Genomic DNA, 20,886 nt, shown 5'->3' with positions numbered 1-20,886 from the left:
TCCTTCAGCCTCTGCTAGCGCCCGTTTTCCGACTTCCTCATACGGTATACCGTCCTGCGAAGGCTCTTGCAGCGTTGAGTGCATTCTTAGACGAAGATACGATGCAAGTGGACATCTGGTAAAGCTGACGATCCGCAGATGTAGGGTCCGCTGCTTCTTCGGTCGCTCTGGTGCCAAATACGAGTCCTGGTTGCCGGTGCCCCTAATGGATCGTGTAACATAATGATGTGACTCTTGGCTCTGTACCCCAAAGTCTAGCAAGACCGTTCTTTCATCGTAGCGGCTGACGCTGACTCGTCAAACCCACAATAGCCTGACATCTCCAAGCGCTCTGGTTAGACGGTCTGAATGAAAGCCCAGACCACCGGGGCATCTTTCTCCGCAAATCTTTGCACCCGTAGTGCATCTTGTCATGCCATGCAAAGAACGACGCAAGGCTAGAGCCATGATACGTCCACCTCAGTCGGGGCTCCGAGGGCTATCGGTACGAACGCAGGCGCTTTGACTCAATGTCTCCACACACACCAAGCGTGCGTCGGTTGGTTAGTGAAGACCAAGCTCGCCATGCCTTTACCAAGTGCTTGCAAACAGCGTAAGCCGTTATGCCAAAACACCCGGAAGTGCTTGACCAAGACGTCAGCGAAGTAATTGTCCTGGTGCATCACAACTTTTGCTTGTATCGTCAAGATCATGTCCTCTTCGCATGACCGTTGCGATAAAATCGAGCGTCATGTGGCATTCCTTCTGATCCACAACGGGCGAGATGAATCGGGTGGTCGGCGCTGCCCGTGGGTCTAATCCTTCCTCTTATGCATGCTGTATACAAATGGGTACAGTTGAGGATCCATCGTCATTTCGGTGTCGGAAGTCAACATGAACAAGACGCATGTTCATGCGATCCTATCTTCCAGGCCCTATTATCGGCTAGATCGTGTTCAACAAGTATTGCTTCGTACAATGCGTTCGAACATTGTGTGCGAATGTCTGCAGCGGTAGTGTTGAGCCATCGGGTGGATACGGACGCTGACAAACGCTTCACAATTGATTAGTGGCCTCGAATCGTATCTGAGGTGCGAAGCACGCACTTACAAGCTCATAGTGGATAAATTCCAAGACGCCAATGTTGGGGATGGACCCATTTATACGCCTTGGACACACGGCAAATGAGTCAAACCGTGCGGAGAAATGGATCCCGGGGTACGAGGTGGGCGTGCTACTTGGACAGGACGCCCGAGGGTCTTGCACGGTTATTCGGATGTTATTCATGTAAAGGGACAGTGAGTAGGTGATAAAACTGGGGATTCCTGGAAGTGTCGGTGTGTTGACAGCAAATAATATGGCGAGCTGTTGACTGGGAAAGAGCTCGCAACCAATCCTACGCTACCGAGGTACAATACGCATCGCACCCTGATGAAAACAAGTTTGCTATGGGACTGATTCATGGTATGCGCGAATAGAAAGAGTGAGAACTACGTTCGCTGGGTATAGTGCGTAATGAATGCCACTGAGAGGAAGGAATGACGGCTTACGCAACGACAATCATTCAGGAGGAAAGTTGTGAAAACACGTTCGTTTTGACAAGTAACAATGGTAAATTCTATACCCACAGGAGCGATGCTTAGCAAGTCCAATCAAGCAGTTGTTTCCATTAATTCATCACACTCATTACTATCCTCTATCTCTTATGTCGTGGCTGTGGTAAAGGTCCTAGTATTGAAACATTTGTATCCATTGGGGAGCTATGCAAGCGACAGCTCCGACTTCGGTGACATGGTCGTATGATCGGACGCCAGAAGACCAATCCAGTGATTGAAGGCCGACAGTGGCCAGTATGAGATCACCATCAAGCGACTCATCCGACAAGCTCAGTCTTCCTCGGAGTCCCCCTCTGCATCCTCAATATCCCCGTTCCACCTAATCCGCTTGTTTGGACCGGCCTCGCTATCGCCTTCAAGGCCCCGCTTCTGCCTTCTCATCGCCTTAACACTGCCCTCCTTGTCCACCAATCCTACCTCAAGTTGATCTAGCAAATCCTGATCTATCAAATCACCGACCTGGTCAAGAACACTCCTACTCGTGTCTTCCTCGTTTCCTTTGAATTCCCCGTCCTTCGACGCCAACTCGCGGTAACAACGCTGTCCGTTCTTTCCATGTTCGTGATATCGCTTACACCATACACCCTCGGTGCTCTCCTCAATCTTCAGTGTGAGGTTCCTCCGACACATTCGCAGACTAGTCTGCATAATGTTGAATAGAAGTTCCGGATGTAAATTGAACCCCTCCCTCGTCACACCCTCGATGACCTCTTCAGCTTTATCGCCGTACAGAGCCAAAGCGTCGGCCCAGAGGGATCTTGCTCCACATTTAGGTGATGTATGATTGTATAGGGCATTTAGCAAGTCGGTGTTGATGCATGTAACGTCTTCCTCGAGCTCTGGATCTGTAACAGCGAGTCCATAATCTTTCGGATTAGGGTCGAATTCCGACGGGATGGACAGGCCTTTCCTCCAGGCTTCTTGTGCTTTCCGCTTGCGCCGGTCGAGAGCGGGGTTCGGGCGCCAGGATTGGTATTTGGGTTTGCGCTGGCCCTTCTCACGCAAGGCGTGGAAGGCGCGGATCCAGGTATCGGATATCATGTCGCAGAGATCCCAGCGCTTTTTCTGGTAGCAGAGGATGTAAAGTTGGGTGAGGGCTTTGGCGCTATAGGGTTGAGCGCGACCAGGGTCGGAGGCGTTACTGAGGCCGGGGAGGTCGAGAAGGATTTTTGTGGTACTACGGAGGGCATCTAGGATGGCGTATACGTCTGCATCGGCTACGTAGTGTGCGGGATCTGCTGGTGGAGATTGTACTTGCAGGGTCTGCGAGGATGGAGACTCGTCTTCTTCGTCCACCTCCTCCACGGTAGCACCAAACGACGGGTGGCTCTTAGGTGGGCGACCTCTTGGCTTTGGCAGCTGCCTGAAATGCTCTTGTGCCTTGTGTGAGAGGTATGCTAGGTATGTGTCAATACATCCATTTTCTATTTATATCTAATATTTGATACTTACGTGGATCGCTTGACAGGACGCGTCCATCGTCCTCTCTATGATCCTCTGAGTTCTGATCAATGAAGTAGTCAATATCACTACCTTGCACAGTATCGTACTGCTGTGGCTTATGTATTGCTCGTCCAGTGCGAGTCGTGACCAGCGTTGGCTGTGCTAGGTCCTGAGGAAGGTCGTTGTCTTGATCTCTGTCCTTGTCGTTGATTACGGTCGTGTGCGGATGTGAATCTGAAAGATCTCGTCCCATGTTAACCTTGAGTTTGAACTTGGGCGTTGCTCCATCCTGCAAAATCCCAGGCGTCGGTGTCGCTGACTTCGACGATTTGCCTTTTGGTCCACCGCGTCCACCGCCGCCATTCTGAACGCCGCCACAGGGACGTCCCGGTCTTCTCCTCGTTGTGACGAGCTTCTGTCTTCCCATTAGGCGGTTGCTGGTAGCGTGAATGGGGTCAGTCCGCGAGAAGGTAAGTGAGTCACTGTGATCGAGACTTGGTTGTGATTGGAGATGAGGCGATAGTTGCGTTGCAGTCGAAGGGTCTCTATCGTAGATGAGACTCTGAGAGAACTCCTCGTGAGTGATTGCGCTGAGTCGTAGTGAATGTGGGTGATTGTTGCTCGATGAATCTAGCTACGATAGGTTGTCGCTATGGTACGGTGAGGTCGCAAGTGGGTAGTAAAAGAGCGAGCAAACAGCTAGAAAGAGAGTAGAAACCAAAATAGTATAGACCCTGCTGGTATGGTGGATAGCGGCCTACAATAGAAAAGCCTGGACTATGTCGAGGTGAGAGCGAGGGTTTCACCTTCACCAGATACGTCATCCGAGAAGCTGGCGGTGCGCATTCACAGCAGACAGATAATGTAATAATGGGAAATTAGACTGGGACTTAGCTTTATAACCTGGAGAGGATTCCGACATGAAGTCCAAAGCCATTGATAAAGTGACGAGAGTGTATGTAAGTATTCCAGACCACACCCAAAAAATCGAGAAGACCAAACGACGACTATACTGCTGGGTAACTCATGTATGAATCGAGAAGGATGATCAGATACCTACAGGTCATCTCAACCATACTGCCGATGGTTATATGTGAGACCCAATGACCCTCCAGCTGCCGCCTCCTCCCACCTCGTATGCATCCGCTCTGCTCTGAAGATGCACTCCTCACAGAAGATGACATCAGCCTGCTTCATCAAAAGGTGTCTAACGCTGTCTCCGATACAAGGCCGATCATGGTGGCAGTTCCGAGCGCAGTTTCGTGGAGATGCACACCAGACCCTGTGACCACAGCACAGATTGTGCGCATCGTAGTTTGGATTGGGGAACGGGCTGGCCAACAAGATCTCAACTCCAACGTCTGGAACTCGAACAGCCGCTGCTATCTCCCCACGTGTAAGGGCGAGACAGCGTCGGGGCATGGGTATGGCAGTGCGTGAGGGGTCGTCCGAAGGCGGTTGCATTCTTCTGTAGTTGTCCCAAGGAATGCCCTGGCAGATCTCGCAGTAGAGGAAATCGGGACGCTGCACCGCGGGTAAAGATAGGAGATCGTTAGTCGTCAGGCTAAAATATTCAATTACTGGTTGAGGGGACTTATAGGCTCTATGGATATCATACAAGGTAGAGCTTTGGGCGATGTTTACAGTTTCTTGACAGTTGATGCCACAGCGTGTATCCTCTCCGTCAATAGCGACGATATGGCCGCATTGGAGTAGATGGAACCTGCCAGGTCCGGAGCCGCCATTGCCGTGGAGTATAGTGGTGCAAGGCTCAATCGTGTTTGGAGTGTGCTGATTACCCGCCGATCCCTCATAACGGCGGTGTGGTAAGTCCCGGATCTCAGGCTCCATCTCAGATTGAGCCTCGGGCTGATGGACGAATAGTGGGATGTTAAAATGAAGGGAGTTATTGCTGTCGTTGAGCATTGTATCCAAGAACTATCCCGAGCTAACTTCCGATGTGCTTGTCGCAATAACGACCCTGGAGAGTTCTCGTGAAGGCCATTGCCTTGAACACTGACCGGCCACGTGGTGCGAACACCTATAGTATCGCGGTGAACGTGAAAGTGAGTCAAAGAATTGAAAGCTTGTGCAGAAAGTCTGAGCTGACCGAAGAACGATCTTTCTAAAGTTCCGTCTTGCAATGACCCTTGACCGACTCTTCGACACCACTGGAAGTCAAAATGGCAGCGAATCAGAAAGACCTTGTCCTCGCCCACTTGTGCGCAATCACGAACATAGACGACCTACTGTTGGAGTGTACGATCTGAGTCCATAAGCTCCAATCAGGCCAGAACATTGACCAAGCCTGCCGTTGTGACCATGATCTCCACAAGCACTGCTTGCTGTCCTGGATCAACTCGCACAGCAGTCAGCATAGCAGTTTGCCCAACTGTCGTCAACAGCCCTTGTCAACACTCGTTTATCAGCTCTAATTATTATGGAGAAGGCCATCGCAAGAGGAGACGAATACTGAGAGGGTTTGAGTAGGAAGTCAAAGATGTGGTTGTCACTCAACAATAGAACCGTGCCGAGGTGCCGATAGGAAAGATGGTGACTAAGCCATCAGACTGCAAACATGGCAAACACCCACTGCAGGGAAGGCGGCTGGAAGCTGATAGGATAGGTCTCAGTTATCACACCTCACTCATCCAGCGTTCCTGCTCGTCTAGTCTGCTTCGATTCTTGGACTGTGCCTGCTCATGGAGACGCGGCTGCTGCTCCTACAGGACGCTGGACTCGCTGGGGGTGGCTCATAGCCCGCAATTCCGAAAGGTACTCATCCAATTGTCCCGCCCGCTCCATGCCACTCGTCCGCTATCGCGAAACATCCCGCCCGCTATGTCTCCCGGCGGCCCTGGACATATCCAGGAGCCGTCTGCCTCTGCGCTCTACGACTTATCGCCGTTGATGGGCTCGCTCTCTAATGTGCTTGCAGGAACTTCTCACCAGCCCGGCAACAGGTTGCCCATCATTCAGCCTGCATCGCCGCCGAACAAAGGCGCGCCGCACGCTTCACCTACGCCTAGTCGCCCTGCATTCTTTCCCATAGCCAGGGCGCATCCACATGCGACAGCCATTGCAAGCTCTGGGTCCTCGACAACTGAATCTATATCCGAGTTGACGTCGTCCTCATCACGGGATTCACTCCCCACCCCCCCAGGGCGCAACGGCCCTACCACGCCCCAGAAGCCGGCGCGCAACAATAGGCGGAAACACTCGAACAAGTCCACCGGCCGATGGAGTAGGGGAGGAGGCTCTTCAGATGATACCGGCTCCGACCGCAAACCGCCCACCTCGCAGCCTGTAGAGTCCGCGCAGAGCGCCGCTCGCTCACCCCAGACTGCGTCTAAGACACGCCAGCAACCCTCTCTTGTTACCAATAGCGGTTCGACGAGCCAGACGCGATTCATGGCAACAACCTTTGGAGGTCCTTCGGGTGATTCGCGACGGGGAGTAGTCTCTCCTCGCCCTAAGGGACGCGGTATGACGCAGTTGCACTCCTATACTACTCGGCAAGTCTGACTGGCCTATTCAGAAGCGAAGAACACCCTCTGCCGCAATGTCACCATCTATGGACACTGCCGGTACGAAAACAGTAAGTGATGGTGGCCGCCCCCGCCGAATCTTGTAGTGATCCTGTCTAGCCTGCCCCTACATCCACGACAACCTCAAGTTGGGCCAGAACGAAAACGCCAAAAAAAGGTTCAACGTCGACTCTCCCTCCTTCACGCCGCTTCAGGCAAGTACCAATGGATCTATGACTCCATCCTCTCGCAGCGCCGCCATCTCACCCAAGGCGGCCAATGCTGCCGTCTTCACCCCCAAATCCCAACGCTCCAGTGAGTTCTGAGCATTCGCCGATACCGTTTCTTCTTTGCATGCTGATCATCTCAGCCGTCACTACCCCGCATATGCACGCGAAAGAGCCCGCCATTGATTGGCATTCGCAAGACTTTCAAGAGTTCGTCCCACAGTCTTTTGAGGGTCAGCAGATGGTGCGTGACTTTATTTAGACATATTTGTTCTGATATTGTGACATCAGAGCATGTTTCCACGTCTAGTTCTCGACTTACAACGCCCTAGGTCGACTCTAATCTTGGCTACGATCCATTCAGTACTCCGTCTAGCATCTCTACGCTGACTGGCGCAACCCACCAAGCTGCTACCATTAACCCCTATGCACAAGATGCTTCGACGACGTATTTCCAGAATGCCAATGCCTTTCAGACCCCAGCATATCATTTGTACTGGCCAGTAGGACCGCAGCCAACAGGACTGCTCGCGTACCAGCGCACTGCTCATGACTTTTTCATACCTGATGGACTACGGGAAGAGTTGCAGAAGAAGGCAGACATTGCACGGCAGGTCGCGCCCAACAGTACTTTACCGGTCATTGAGCAGTTTCACTCCTTGTTCTGCCTGGACATGTCACCACAGAAAAACACGGCACCTTTCGGATACGCTAGCTGGATCTACAAAGCTGTGTCCAGCAAAGACGGCAAGACCTACGCATTACGCCGTCTCGAAAACTTCCGCCTTACCAGTGAGACTGCTATTCGCTCCGCTCAGCCGTGGAAACGCGTCTTGAATGGCAATGTGGTCACGATCCACGAAGCGTTCACCACTCGAGCGTTCGGCGATAGCTCTTTGATCTTAGTCACAGACTATCATCCAAACTCGAAGTCACTTGCTGATGAGCATTTCAAACCGGTGCAGCGGTTCCACGGCAGACAACCGGCATCATCGCATGTACCAGAGCAAGTATTATGGGGTTATATTGTTCAGATCGCGTCGGCCCTAAAAGCCATACACGGTTCGGGTCTGGCAGCGCGCCTCATCACACCCTCCAAGATACTACTGACTTCGAAAAACCGGGTACGACTGAACGCATGCAGTATCATGGACATCGTCCAGTTCGACAATGCTCGTCCTGTGCCCGAACTTCAAGCCGACGATCTCGTCCAGCTGGGACGACTGATACTTTGCATTGCCAACAACAACGCTACAGCCCATTTGCAGATGCAGAAATCCATGGACTATATCACCAGAAGTTATACAGCCCGCCTCAAAGAATGTGTGCAATGGTTGCTCAATCCTCAACCAGCACCAGGAGCACCATCTTCTCCTACCACGCCAGCGCCGATGCAGAAGGACATCGATACCTTCCTGGGCGGCATCGCCGACCAGTTTGCATCAGTCTTTGACAGTGAGCTACATGCTCAGGATACACTGACAGTCAACCTTGGAAAAGAGCTGGAATCTTCCAGATTGGTCCGTCTGCTTGTCAAGCTCAACATGATCAACGAGCGACCGGAACTAGACGCCTCGCAGAACATGCCAGGCAACAGCGGCCCGAACCCATCTTCAGTATGGGCAGAGACTGGAGAGCGCTACTACCTCAAGTTGTTCCGCGACTATGTCTTCCACCAAGTGGACGCCAACGGACACCCAGTCACAGACTTAGCGCATGTTTTGGATTGCTTGAACAAGCTAGACGCCGGAACCGATGAGAAGATAGCACTCATCAGCCGAGACGAGCAAAACGTGTTGATAGTAAGCTACCGTGAAGTAAAGCGGGCTCTAGAATCAGCATTTCAGGATTTGGTACGGGCGGGACGCGTTTCGGGGAAATAGGATTCCTCAAACTCGTCCAGTCCACGCAGCTAGCATCATTATGGATATAGGAGAGAAAGAGGCTATCATATCAAAAGGGGCCCGGGGAAGACGGGTTCGTAGTAGTCGTGGAACGAGTTCGACGACGCGAGCATCAGTGTCCCCCTGTAAGAAAGAGAGAATTTGGATGGATGCATGAATTGAAGTGGATTTGAGATGGTTGCATGAGTTGCGTATTGTTGTTGTATTGACAGGAACGAGATGGAGAAAGGGAGTGGAGGAACACAGATTATTCATAGCGCAATGAAAAACGCCTTTTTTAGCTTCACTAGTTATTGACTTTGTTACTTCCGATGCTTCTCTCAGTGATGTTTGCAGATACGGTATGTTTATGCCCTTGATGGGTGGACATGGTTTGTTCGGTCTGGTGATGGGTCTAATGTCTGATTGACCTCATATGCCAAGCAAGCCCCTTTTTGGTCTAGGCGGATAACCCGGAGCTGGCGGACGAACATGGCAGATTTATGGGCTACTTCAATTTCCAGGCACCACTTGCTTTGCTTCCACCTGGTTCTTGACACGTACACTCCTTTCAACAAACCTCACTTGACCTGCTTCTACAACTCGGCCTTACTTTTTCGCAACCGCGCTTCCTACTCCTGCATTCGCGACAGGGTTCGTTATCAGCTCGGCTTATCGGCGGCTTATTCGACAACTTTCTAGTCTAGACCCGCTCAGCTTCAACAGCTACTGCAAGCTCAGCAAAGCGGTTGTTGGTTTCTAGCACACTCGCCTCATACCACGCTGTGGGTATACAAACAGTGTCCGAATTCGTGTCGCTCCACGTCATCGTTGGACGATTCTCTACAGCCTCGTGCTTCAAGCATAAGCAGAGCGCGCATACGAGCCTCCACTCCTTCGAATAAGCGCAGCGGGGCACACCTGTATACAAAGACACACAGCCTCGGCGAAGATTCACATTGCAGATCCGTGAGAAGATAGTGGAACATATACGACCTCTACCATTATGGCATCAGTACAAACGCAAGCCAACGGCAATGGCACCCCAGTGCGGCCAGCACAAGCCGAGCAGGAAGGCGCAAAAGAGAACATCTTCCTATTCATTCCAAACCTGATTGGTATGCCTGTCCCTGCCATATCACTACAATCCAGCTAACAAACGCCAGGTTACTCGCGCGTCTTCCTCGCCCTGATCTCGCTCTACTACATGCCCCTCCACCCACGCACATGCACGCTCCTCTACAGCATATCGTGTCTACTTGACGCGCTCGACGGATACGCAGCCCGCTCATACGAACAGAGCACCAAGTTTGGTGCGGTGCTGGACATGGTGACGGACAGGTGTACGACAACATGCTTGCTCGTCTTCTTGGCGCAAGCTTTCCCTCGCTTCAGCATCGTGTTCCAGGGCCTCATTTCGCTGGATCTGGCCAGTCACTATATGCACATGTACGCGACTTTGAGCATGGGTGGCAGCGGCCAGAGTCACAAGAATGTGGACGAGAGCAGGAGTTGGTTGATGAAGCAATATTACTCCAACAACGTACGTTTGTCCGCTGAAATTTCGCGCCGCAAAGCATACGCTAACAACTCCAACAGAAGGTTCTTTTCACCCTGTGCTTCATGAACGAAATGTTCTTCATCGCCCTCTACCTCCTCTCCTTCAGTTCTCCTCTCCTCTCGCCCACCCTCTTCTCCGACCTCAACAACCCATCCTCCATCCAACCTGGCTCGCCTGCCGCTCCCAAACCCTCCATGTTCTTCGCTAGCCCGTTCTCTGCGGCAGCCATGGAGATGGCTCGTGCCAACAAGATGGATTCCACGGTTCCGTGGATCTGCATGCTTACCTCGGCCCCTTTTATGGCTATTAAGCAATGGATAAATGTTGTGCAAATGGTCAAAGCGAGCCAGTGGCTTGCTGAGGGTGATAGGGAGGCGAGGAGGAAGGCGGGTCTGCCTAGGAGGGGTGGTGCGAAGAAGAGTCAATAGATGGCTTACTTCATATGATAGGGCATGACACTGGCGGATATTATTGCCTGGAGCTGGTAACAGGAAGGGTTCGCTGGTTGGAGCGATAGGCTGCTCACCTGCTGGTATTTTGGCGGCAAGCTTGTGTGCAAACATGCTGCATGCACGTTTTGCACATTTCACTTTCACTTTTTTCGTCCATCTACTCATATTGTAGTGATCCGCGACTTCACACTTGTTTGCTTTACTCTTTCTTCATTTGCTTTTTTAGCTTCATTTTTTCTTGTACGATTGCATCTTTGCCTCTATGGATAGGCTGTGCGGCGCGAGATGGACATGTACTCCATAAAGTTACATAATAATACGTTTGTTTTACTGTATACATACCTAAGGTTTGGCAGTGAAACTCACGGCAGAGTAGGTAGCGAAACACTATTTAAAATGTGCAGCAGCATCAAAAGACTGACAATGATGGTTGTGAGGAAATGCTGCATTTTGGTGCTCAAAGGTATCATTAAGTTATACATGAACTTTCATCCACAAAACCAACTACTGAATGAACGCGTCTAGTCCTTGAAGCCCTTGAATGAGCCGGTCTTGGCCGCAATCTTCTTGGACTTGCTCTTCGCATGAGCTTGCTTCTCCTTCGCTTTACCGGTACTGAGGCCTCGATCCGCCTTACCCTTCTTGAAAAGCTTACCCTCTGTTCGGACATCCTTCATTTCAAGCTTCTTCCGGTCCTTGCCGCTGAGCTTCTTCTTCTTTCCATTGCCCTTGACTGATCCTCCGGCGGATCCGTTGAGCGCAGTAGCACCCTTTTCCCTTTCCGCCATCTTGTCCTTCTCCGACTCGAACCATGTGCGCCTTGGCCGGGCCTTGATCTCGTCTTCGTGCTGAATCAGGTTCTCACCTCGCTTGAGGTCACGTTCTGTGATGCTCATGGCACGCTCCTCCTTCTCTTCGGCAAGGACCTCTTCAATCTCGCCTTCGAGGTCCTTGATTTTCTTCATCCACCTGTCGGTTTCCTCAACTGGGACTTGTCGACTGACCACCTTGGCACCTTGGTCGCGGGAAGCCTTCACAGCTTGCTTGACGACTTTGCGGTCAGGTTCTGCGGCGAGCGTACAGGCTCGACCACTTCGTCCAGCACGGGCGGTACGACCGACACGATGTAGGTAGATCTCGTGACTCTGTGGTGCTTCGTAGTTGATGACTGTCGAGACGTTCTTGATGTCGAGACCACGCGAGGCAACGTCGGTAGCTAGGAGGTAGGCTGATTTGCCCGAACGGAAAGCTTCGACGGATTGAATACGCTGTAACCGTTAGCATCTTGTAGGGTCTCGGATATTGGAAGACTTCTTACCTGCTCTTGGCTCATATTACCATGGAGCTCACTAGCTTTGAGCCCACAAAGAGCGAACACTACCCGCACCCTATGCGCTTCCTTTTTCTGTCTGAAGAAGACAATGACTTTCTCAGTGTAGATCTTTTCGCAGATGTACATGAGGTATGCAAGCCTCTTGTCTTCTTTGCCTTGCCTCAATCGCACAAACTCTTGTGTCAAACCGGCTACAGTATGCTTCTTGGCATCAACCATCAGGCGTACTGGCTTGTCCATACCAATTCGAATCAGCTTGTCGACTGAACTCGTCATGGTGGCGGAGAAGAGCATGGTCTGTCGCGACTTTGGAATAGTGTTCAGAATCTCAGTCAGTTGGCTTTCGAAACCCTCTTCGAGCATACGATCGGCCTCATCGAGAACGAGAATCTCGAGATGTTCAACCTGAAAAGCAGCCGTGTTGTGCATGTGATCAATAAAACGGCCGGGTGTCGCAATAACAACATCTGGCCTTGTCTTCAGTACAGCCTCTTGGTCGCGTGTTGAGAAACCACCAGCCATTAGTGCGAAAGTAATGTCAGTGAACGACGCAAGCTTGGTGGCGACGTTGAAACATTGTACCGCCAACTCACGCGTAGGCATGAAGATGGCAACACGGGTCGTTGGAACCTTCTTTGGTCGATAGAGAAGACGTTCGAGGATAGGGATGAGGAAAGCCGCCGTTTTACCAGAACCAGTCTCGGCTCCTCCAACAACGTCTTTGCCTTGCATCGCAATGGGGACTGCTTTGTTCTGAATAGGCGTGGGCTCAGTGAAACCCACATTCGCCAAACCTCGTAAGATGGGTCGTGAAAGTGACATTGCTTGGAAGGAACCTGTGCCAGCTTTCGCGCCTTTCTTCTTCTTGATAGGAACACTGTCTTCTGGTGCGAAGAAAGCGGCTGCCTTCTTAGCCTCGACGGCGTCCTCTTGCTCGCTCTCGACTTCATCTTCGGTTTCGGCGCCCTCAAGGTCCATGGGATGTGGTACATGCGGCACTTCTGCTTCATCATCTGAGTCGTCTTCTTGGGCACTGCCTTCACTGCCCTCATCTCCAGAAGCTTCCTCGTCTTGATCCTCCTCATCCTCCGAGTCGCTTGCTGCGCCCATGCCAAACCCGTCTTCGGCCATGAGCTCATCGTCCTCGCCAAAGCCTTCAAAATCGCCATTGACAGAGGCCTCTGGCGACGACTCCGCTTCTATAGCTGCTTGTGCGCTCTTCTTGTTCCGTCTCCGCTCAATGATGTCGTCAACGTCGACTGCATTGCCCTTCTTCTGGGATTCTTGCGCCACTGTGCCATTGTCGTTGCCCCAGCCATCGAACTCCTCCACAAAACCAGTGTCTATATCGCCGACTGCGAACTCGAAGTCGCTAGCAATGTCGTCGTTCTGTTCGACATCTTCGCCTGGTGTAGGCATCGCATCGTCATCTTCTTCGAGTTCTGGTTCGGGGTCGGCTTGTTTTCCTTTCTTTCCCTTTTTCTTATCCTTCTTTGCTTTCTTCGACGCGACCTCTTTAGGCTTGACGTTGAGGTCTGGATCTTCGGTGTATTTCCTCTTCTTTCCAGCTCCAGCTAGTTTAGTCGCCGCCGCAGCGGCCTCGTCGGCGCCACCGTCGTCTGAGACATCGTCGTGGTCGGAGATGGTGAAGATGAAGTCGTCTTCAAGATTTGGCGCCATAATTGCGTGATAACAATTTGTATCGTCGCGTCTATGAAAGTTCAGCATTTACAAGCGTCGCAAAAAAAGTTCGGGCTCGGGGGATCTGTGCTCAGCACATCCCTGTCACGCCAAGTGGGGTCGCCGCAACCACCACGATGAGGTGGGTCTCGAAGCTGTAGTGAACACCATACTGCGTCTTGAAGGCAATCGCACCCTTTCTAATTGGATGGTGCATTCGTTAAGAATATCAATCCTATATGCGGTCGCTCACATGTAAAGACGATCCGATCTGGAGCTCTCCAAGTTGTGACTAGCGCGTTGACTGCCTACCAGGCACCAGAGACGTTTGTGACAAACGAACATGGTCCAATGACAACTGACAATATATGCCATTTGATGGCGCTTAGTGTCGCAATGACTTGAGGTCGCTCTCTCGTTTGATAGTGTATCCCAAAGTTGCTTGTAGACGGATACTAATATTGCTGACTGGCGTCTAGTAGCCGGCCTGGTGAGCAATTGCCCCATCTGTTAGATTGGAGATACTTAGGATCTCAGAGTCGAGGCCGACAACTTCCTACAAACGGCTGGAGAGCTTCTCGTGAGTCACTGCCTGCTAATCCATGGTAAGTATCAGGCACCCATGCTGCCTTCCAGTTCGGTACCGCCAACCGACGTCAGCTGCAGCCTCAGCCTGATATATCTAGCCTTGTCACTCACGCCCTCGCTCTGTATCCATTCACTGTTACACTCTGCTCTATTCAGTCGCATCAGACACGACCACCAACTGAGACCACACCACCTGACTAATCACAGCAACCCACCATGCGTACAGCACCGGCAAGAGCGACAACCGCCACGCGACTCTCAACAAACAGCCGAGTTCTACGCTCCCATACTAGACAAGCAGCTGCAGGAGCCCGTCCGATCAGGGTCACCAAGAAACGTCGCCCACGTGCAGATCCTTGGGCGAAGAAGCGCAAGCTGAACCCCAACCCCAAACCTCGCAAGCCACCACCAACCCACTTTACATGCCGAATTTGCATCGAAGAACAACCAATTGACCAGTTTGTAACATGGGTACCACCAAAGCGCGGTCGCTGGCTGCCAACAGACGTCCCCTTCCACTGTGTCGCTCATCTAGCGCGTAACCCCAGCAAGCGGAAGATCGACCCCGTCTGCAAAACATGTATCGGACACTTCCTTGCCGCAAAAATGGACACAGTAGGCGTACGAGCAATCAACACCGGCTGTCTGGATCCCGGTTGCTCGGAACCCTGGTCTCACAACTTCATCATACGGTACATGCCTCCAGGAGCCGCGCTCGAGAAATTCAACCTCGAAATGCTCGAAGTGTGGAAAGAAACTGCGAGTCCGGCGCCTCTTACTTGTCCCTCGCCTACGTGTACTGCTGTCGGTCTACCAGATACGACGGCGGCGGGGTACCCGCAGGTTACTTGTAACGAGTGTGCGTTCCGGTCTTGCGCTCAGTGTCTTGTGCCTTGGCATAAAGACGTTACATGTGCCGAATACGCGGCGAAACATGTTGATGCGAAGATGAGTGAGGCGGAGAGGGACACGCTCAAGTACATGCAGGACAAGGATGGGAAGAGGTGTCCGAATTGTCAGTTGGTTATTGAGAAGGATGGGGGATGTGATAGCATGGTAAGTTCTCAACACGTCTCCCACGCATGTGGAACTCTGTTAACTTGTTGGTCAGTTCTGTGTAGGCTGTCACAAGTACTTCAACTGGGCTAGTGCCGCCTCAGCCTTGGCCGGCGCTAAAAAAGCCGAAGCTCCTTACATTCGTGATATGCCGTACTGGCAAAATGTCGGTACTGTTGCCTGCGAGATGGACGGTATCCTTGGACTGGGCGATACCACTGATGGTATTGCGGTGGCGACATAGAGCCCTGATGAGCTCAGTGTTGAAGGAACGAGGTTATGACTGATATGATTACAATGGGATATATGTTGCTGTTTTGGAATCGCGGCACGCGTATGAAGTGCCCAGGTATGGGCTGGATTGGGCTTGAGTTTATGGTGTCTGCATCAAATAACATGGTACAAGACATTTGTCACATCACAATTCCTACTACATGAACGACACTGTTTACGGCTTTGCCGGAGCCCCTAGGCTCCAAATGGTGTAGATTTTGGTATACAGAGTTTGCGTATTAGTTACGGAATCCTAATTCGCTGCCACGAATTCCCTTCTTTCCTTGTGTGGTGTAAAGCAAATTCATCGCTTCCCTTGCTGTTTGTGACTCCATTGCGCGGACGAATACCACCTGTCCCGCTTATTCGCAAACGCCATGTGATGCATTTTGAACGCCAGCCAACGCCAACTGGAAAATGGGAGTGATGCATTATGTGAAGTGTGGGTGATCAAACCTTCTTGTAGTGTTTTCTGTGTGTGTATGACTCGCTTTGAAGCAGTCTTTTCCTACTTTTTTTTTCTGGTTTTGTTTGTTAGAGGCCCTCGGAAGTACTGATACGCACCTGATGCGGCGTCGGATCGCAAGTCCGGAGGCGTCTCTAGTCGTCGATAAGACCTGCGCGATCAGGCACAGGTTGTCAACGAGCCGTACCCTCGGCGGTACATAAGGATGCAACCGGAACTGAAATTAACAAGAATGTCAGAAACCCCAAGAAATACCAAGTGAATGATAGAGTAGAGAAATAGCGAACATGTGCTAGCTTAGCTGAAAGGGAACTTATGCTGCCGTCGGAGTAGGTACTCCGTTGGTAGCAAGCTCGGACTGTCGACGCTTTGCTGCTGAATGCTCGCTGTCCTGTATTAGCACAATCGTCAGCATGATGATGTAAGACTACTCTCGGGCTCTGGCGAGCGTCGAGAGGATTTAGTGAGGCGCGAGTCACGCACGTCAAGGCCTGTATCGGCGAAGTGGCGCTTAGCACTTTTCGCATCCTTCTTCTTCTTGTCTTTGCTGGGCTTTTTCGGCCGGGTCTCTCCCTTCTCGAAAACGTCATCGGGAAGCGCGGTGCTGGCAAGTTAGCAGATGTTTGGATACGGATGAGAAGGTTTCTTACTTCCGAGTATGAACCACTTTTACCGACATAGTCTTGTCATCGTAGAGATCGGAGTCGGTGATGTAGTTCCTGAACTGACTCACTGGATAGGAGATGTCGAGCGACTTCGTAGCGTCTAGACGATCAGTCAAAGATGTGTAAGAAGTTTGGCAGACGAGATGCACTTACCTGGGGGTAAAGTAAGACCGATGTAGAAAGTCGTTGTATAGATAATGTGGGTCTCTCCATTAGCTGGGTCGGTGCCCTCAGCAGGTACTTCAGATGCCGGTATCATATAATCAAGCGAACCCTGCGTGACCTCATGAAACTGTTCGTCTTTGCAGCGATGGTACCGTTCGAAATACTTGATGTAAGGGCGCGCTGTATGGATGCCTGTCTGTCCATCGTCGATGCCTTTAACGATATGACGAATCTTCGATTGCACAAGTCCAGAAAACGTCGAGTTAGCCTCCTTGTTTCGACTCGCGGCAACAACACTGAGGTAGTATTTGTGGTCTTTTGTAAAGAAGGAGTGACGCTCAAAGAGTGAATCCCAGTCCTTGGTGCCTGAGAAGATATGTTGTAAGATCTTGTCCGCTCGTCCGAACTCTTCCTTCATGATGCGCAGTGTCGATGGCATTACGGTATGGGTAGCGCACATGGAGGGAAACGCAGGTGTAATTATGGGCATGAGGTGGGCTCGGTCACCGCCGTAGACCTGGGGATTCCATACACGGAGACCCAAGTCACCCTCTTCGATGTGTTTCAGCATAACGGGTCGCGGCCAGGTCCACTTGTACATCAAGCTAAAGAACTTGGAAACGATAGTAGCACCGTTGGCCATCGGGTAGAGCTGGCAGATGCGCGCAACCATGATGGCCCAAGCAACTCCACCGGGATATCCAAAGACTGCTCCGTAGATGCCGCGGCGATTCGACCAGAGCTTGATGGCCCTCAGCGCATGTCGAAAGCTGACCTTCTGCGGTACCGCGTCCAGGAGTTCGTTGGTCACTCGTGTACCGTTGACACTCCGTGTTGCTGACTCGCTAAGACCCTCCAGATCCTTCTTCTCAATCGTCTCCATAGTCCTCGGTATTGACGATCTCTTCGGCAGGGATGCAAACAGTAAATCTATGCTCACACCGCGATATTCCATCTTGATAATAGGTACAAATGCATCCTCGACGGGCACGAATTCGGTGATGTCTTCGGTGTTGGACATCTCTTTGAACGTCGGAGGAAAGTTTTTGAAGAATTCATCGATTGTCACGAACTTGGGGGCGACGACGAGTGTATCGATATCCGACGTGGGACCGTGGACGCCGAGAGCATAACTACCGAAGGTGAAGATCTTGCCGCCGGCAGCATCGAGGATAGACTGCTGTACACCTTTCTGTTTGCCGACGCGACGGACGAACTCTTCGACAACCTTCTGTATATGCTCAATCACCTCCTCTCTGCGAAGATTAGCTTGGCGCGACTACGTGCTTAGCAGTTATCTTACCTCCTGCGGTTGCCTTCGGGAGTCTCAAAGACATTCTCCGCCTTGAGCGTCTCGATGAGCTTGTCGTTTAGCTTGATGTCGTGTTCAGTAGGTGCGGCCTCAGAAATGGCGCTGGTGACACCAAACTGCCGCGTGGGCTTCTTCTGGCCGTCCATAGTGAAAGTCGAGAGTCGGGGTTGAAGAGTCGCGCAACTTCGGGGGTGCTGCGGCGAGCTGGCGCGGAGGAAGTCGCAATCAATGCGCGTGTCGAAGAGGATTGTCGTGAGAGGCGGCTGGGAAATGAGTGTAATGAAAGATTCAGCGCTCCCACATGGCGACGCGACCTTTCCCGAGTTGCAGTCTGGAAAGTGAGTGCGACATCAGAAGTCGAGGATGCATCCGTCCTGGGAGCAACCCATTGCCAAGGCGCTAGTGTGCCACTGTGGCTGACAACGCGTCGCCATCGCAATTTCACCAAGCCTCACTCATCCAGCATCAGATATGGCGAGATATATACCGGCACACCTCTCTCACACAAGTGCGCTAGTCTTACTACCTCCGTCTAGTATCGCTGCGCCAATTGAAGGAGTTCGTCGCGCATACGACAGGAATTTCGAACGATGGCCTGCACATATCAATCTGCTGTACCCATTTTTATCAGAGCCTTCCCAGTCTAGCAGACAAGGCGACAAGTCGCGCTTACTCCTCAAGTCTGACATACGTGCACGTATCGTAAGAGCAGTAAAAGACATACAACCGTTCCAGATAACACTCAAGGCGGATCCACCTGGAGTCTTCGACCACCTACACGACAACAAAACTGTCTGGTTAGGTCCTACTACGCAGAATGTCCAACAGCTTCAAGCGGCCCTACAAATAGAATTCTCTGAAGTATACGCAGACCGACGGCCTTTTACGCCTCACCTTTCTGTGGGACAGACAAAGGGTCAGGTTCTCGTGGATAAACTCAAAACAATAATCAGAAAAAGAGTATTCGAACATACACTTCTCAGCAAGGGAATATTGGAGCATTCAGAGTGTAGCTCACTTGAAGAAGCTAAACCTGTAGCTCTAGATTGGCATGTTGATCAAGTATGTGTCATTGAACGCTTTGGCAAGAAAGATCGCTTCAAAGTAGTCGAGATTATCAACCTAGGGGAACAGTAGCATCACTCGAGGGATTAGTTCTTAGCAAAGAACTCCTTGATCTGCGCATCGAGCCATTTGACGTCTTCCGTCGATTGTCCCGGCCCACCAGCCCTACGTTGAAAGTCAGCTCCAGACATACAATAATTATGGAGAAAAGGACATACCAATGACCCCAGATGGAAGGGAATACTTTCAATGTTCCCACCCCTGGCGTCATGTTCTGAACTTCAATTTCGGAATCCTCTGGCGGAAAGTAAAGATCTGTCTTCGCCGGTAGGACTAGTGTCTTTGCTTTGATACCCTTCATCGCTTTCTCGAAGTCACCATCGTACGGCTCTTGCTGCGAGCAGTCACCAGTCTGCCACGTATGCGCCATGACCAGCATATTCTCCGGGTCTTTCGAAAGTGCCCATGCCTCCCAGAAGTTGACAAGAAAGTCGTCCAGATTCTTGAATCCAAGCATAGGCGCTGTCTCGTACAGTTTCTCGCGATAGAATGCTTGAGAGAAGCCCCAGCCAGCATAAACGCGACCAAGAGCCTTCAACCCAGCTTCTCGAGTCTCTGAGGAAAAAGTCACTTTTTGGCCCTGAGCAGTTTGAAGGTCTGGCTTTGCGACGCCTGCGGAACTTGTCCGTAGAGCGGAATACAAGGCGCTCTTGACGCCTTCTAGGAAGACCTGGTTATGCAGGCTCGTTTTCGCACTTCCACAGAACGGTACCGCAAGGTCCATGAAGTCTGGAAATTGCGTAGCCCATTGGTATGTCTGTCCTGCACCCATGGACCAACCAAGAACAGCACGAGCATGCTTGACACCCAGATGTTTGGTGACAAGCTCATGCTGGGCTCGTACGTTGTCGTAAAACAGCACTTCTGGGAAAGGGCGCAAATCTGGCATGTTTGATGGTGACGACGATTGGCCATTGCCGAACAATGCAGGCATGATGATGTAGTACTCGGAAGGGTTGAGTGTTTTGCCCTCGCCCGTGAGCCAGATGTTGTCGGATATCGCTACATTGTGCAATCAGCAGCGCTCCATTCAGGGTTCGATTGGACTGTACGTACTCCCACTGTACCATGTTGGATATATGACAGCGGGGAGTGATGGGTCACCTAGCGTTTTGTAAGCGATGAAAGCATCTGGTATCTCCCCACCAGACTTGAGCTTGAAGTTCCCAAGCTTGTAGGTCTGATAATCGTCATTTGAGGACATGTTGCAGTTGGATCAGAGATGGAAATGTAACAAGCTATAGAAGTGCAGATGTTAGATAGTGTGGTCAGAAACGTGCACGGTCCCGTAGCCTATCTATAAACTTCATTCTCACCAGTTCCAGCTTCCGTGATAGGGCTACCACTAAGCGCTGGTGGTTGTTATCGTTCATGGCGGGGTAATTGAGAGGTATGGCGGGGTGCATGACGTTGTTGACCGCGTCCCTTGCTAAAACTCGCCGCGTGTAGCCGTTGAAATGACAACCATTAAGGGTCTCGTACGGGCCAAGGTTACTCATCTGCGAACAACTTTCCGTACAGATGGAAGTTTCTGA

General features: G+C 51.4%; 7 protein-coding genes across 7 annotated transcripts; 3 read left to right on the top strand and 4 right to left on the bottom strand.

Annotated features, from left to right (window-relative positions):
* Window positions 1-1,865: 1,865 nt before the first annotated feature.
* ALTATR162_LOCUS1294 (uncharacterized protein) lies at window positions 1,866-3,465 on the bottom strand (the record flags this gene model as incomplete). The annotated part of the gene is made up of 2 exons (XM_043308890.1): window positions 1,866-2,992; window positions 3,048-3,465. 2 exons carry the CDS (start codon window positions 3,463-3,465, stop codon window positions 1,866-1,868), a joined length of 1,545 nt encoding a protein of 514 aa, XP_043164825.1.
* A 2,414-nt stretch (window positions 3,466-5,879) lies between these two features.
* Window positions 5,880-8,675, top strand: ALTATR162_LOCUS1293 (uncharacterized protein; the record flags this gene model as incomplete). Its single annotated transcript, XM_043308889.1, has 5 exons — window positions 5,880-6,522; window positions 6,577-6,636; window positions 6,686-6,880; window positions 6,936-7,036; window positions 7,125-8,675. The coding sequence occupies 5 exons, from the start codon at window positions 5,880-5,882 to the stop codon at window positions 8,673-8,675; spliced, it is 2,550 nt and encodes an 849-aa protein (XP_043164824.1).
* Window positions 8,676-9,681: 1,006 nt separating this feature from the next.
* On the top strand, window positions 9,682-10,664 carry ALTATR162_LOCUS1292 (uncharacterized protein; the record flags this gene model as incomplete). The annotated part of the gene is made up of 3 exons (XM_043308888.1): window positions 9,682-9,793; window positions 9,842-10,218; window positions 10,275-10,664. 3 exons carry the CDS (start codon window positions 9,682-9,684, stop codon window positions 10,662-10,664), a joined length of 879 nt encoding a protein of 292 aa, XP_043164823.1.
* A 545-nt stretch (window positions 10,665-11,209) lies between these two features.
* On the bottom strand, window positions 11,210-13,701 carry ALTATR162_LOCUS1291 (uncharacterized protein; the record flags this gene model as incomplete). The annotated part of the gene is made up of 2 exons (XM_043308887.1): window positions 11,210-11,956; window positions 12,007-13,701. The coding sequence occupies 2 exons, from the start codon at window positions 13,699-13,701 to the stop codon at window positions 11,210-11,212; spliced, it is 2,442 nt and encodes an 813-aa protein (XP_043164822.1).
* A 1,194-nt stretch (window positions 13,702-14,895) lies between these two features.
* On the top strand, window positions 14,896-15,589 carry ALTATR162_LOCUS1290 (uncharacterized protein; the record flags this gene model as incomplete). Its single annotated transcript, XM_043308886.1, has 2 exons — window positions 14,896-15,345; window positions 15,401-15,589. 2 exons carry the CDS (start codon window positions 14,896-14,898, stop codon window positions 15,587-15,589), a joined length of 639 nt encoding a protein of 212 aa, XP_043164821.1.
* A 792-nt stretch (window positions 15,590-16,381) lies between these two features.
* Window positions 16,382-18,372, bottom strand: ALTATR162_LOCUS1289 (uncharacterized protein; the record flags this gene model as incomplete). Its single annotated transcript, XM_043308885.1, has 5 exons — window positions 16,382-16,470; window positions 16,516-16,688; window positions 16,735-16,849; window positions 16,903-18,170; window positions 18,218-18,372. The coding sequence occupies 5 exons, from the start codon at window positions 18,370-18,372 to the stop codon at window positions 16,382-16,384; spliced, it is 1,800 nt and encodes a 599-aa protein (XP_043164820.1).
* Window positions 18,373-19,377: 1,005 nt separating this feature from the next.
* On the bottom strand, window positions 19,378-20,555 carry ALTATR162_LOCUS1288 (uncharacterized protein; the record flags this gene model as incomplete). The annotated part of the gene is made up of 3 exons (XM_043308884.1): window positions 19,378-19,456; window positions 19,510-20,353; window positions 20,408-20,555. The coding sequence occupies 3 exons, from the start codon at window positions 20,553-20,555 to the stop codon at window positions 19,378-19,380; spliced, it is 1,071 nt and encodes a 356-aa protein (XP_043164819.1).
* Window positions 20,556-20,886: the final 331 nt, after the last annotated feature.

The sequence above is a fragment of the Alternaria atra genome (assembly GCF_907166805.1).
Source record: "Alternaria atra isolate CS162 genome assembly, contig: 21, whole genome shotgun sequence".
Lineage (NCBI taxonomy): Eukaryota > Fungi > Ascomycota > Dothideomycetes > Pleosporales > Pleosporaceae > Alternaria > Alternaria atra.
The sequence above is the reverse complement of the archived record's forward strand: the minus strand, read 5'-3'. Positions and strand labels throughout refer to the sequence as shown.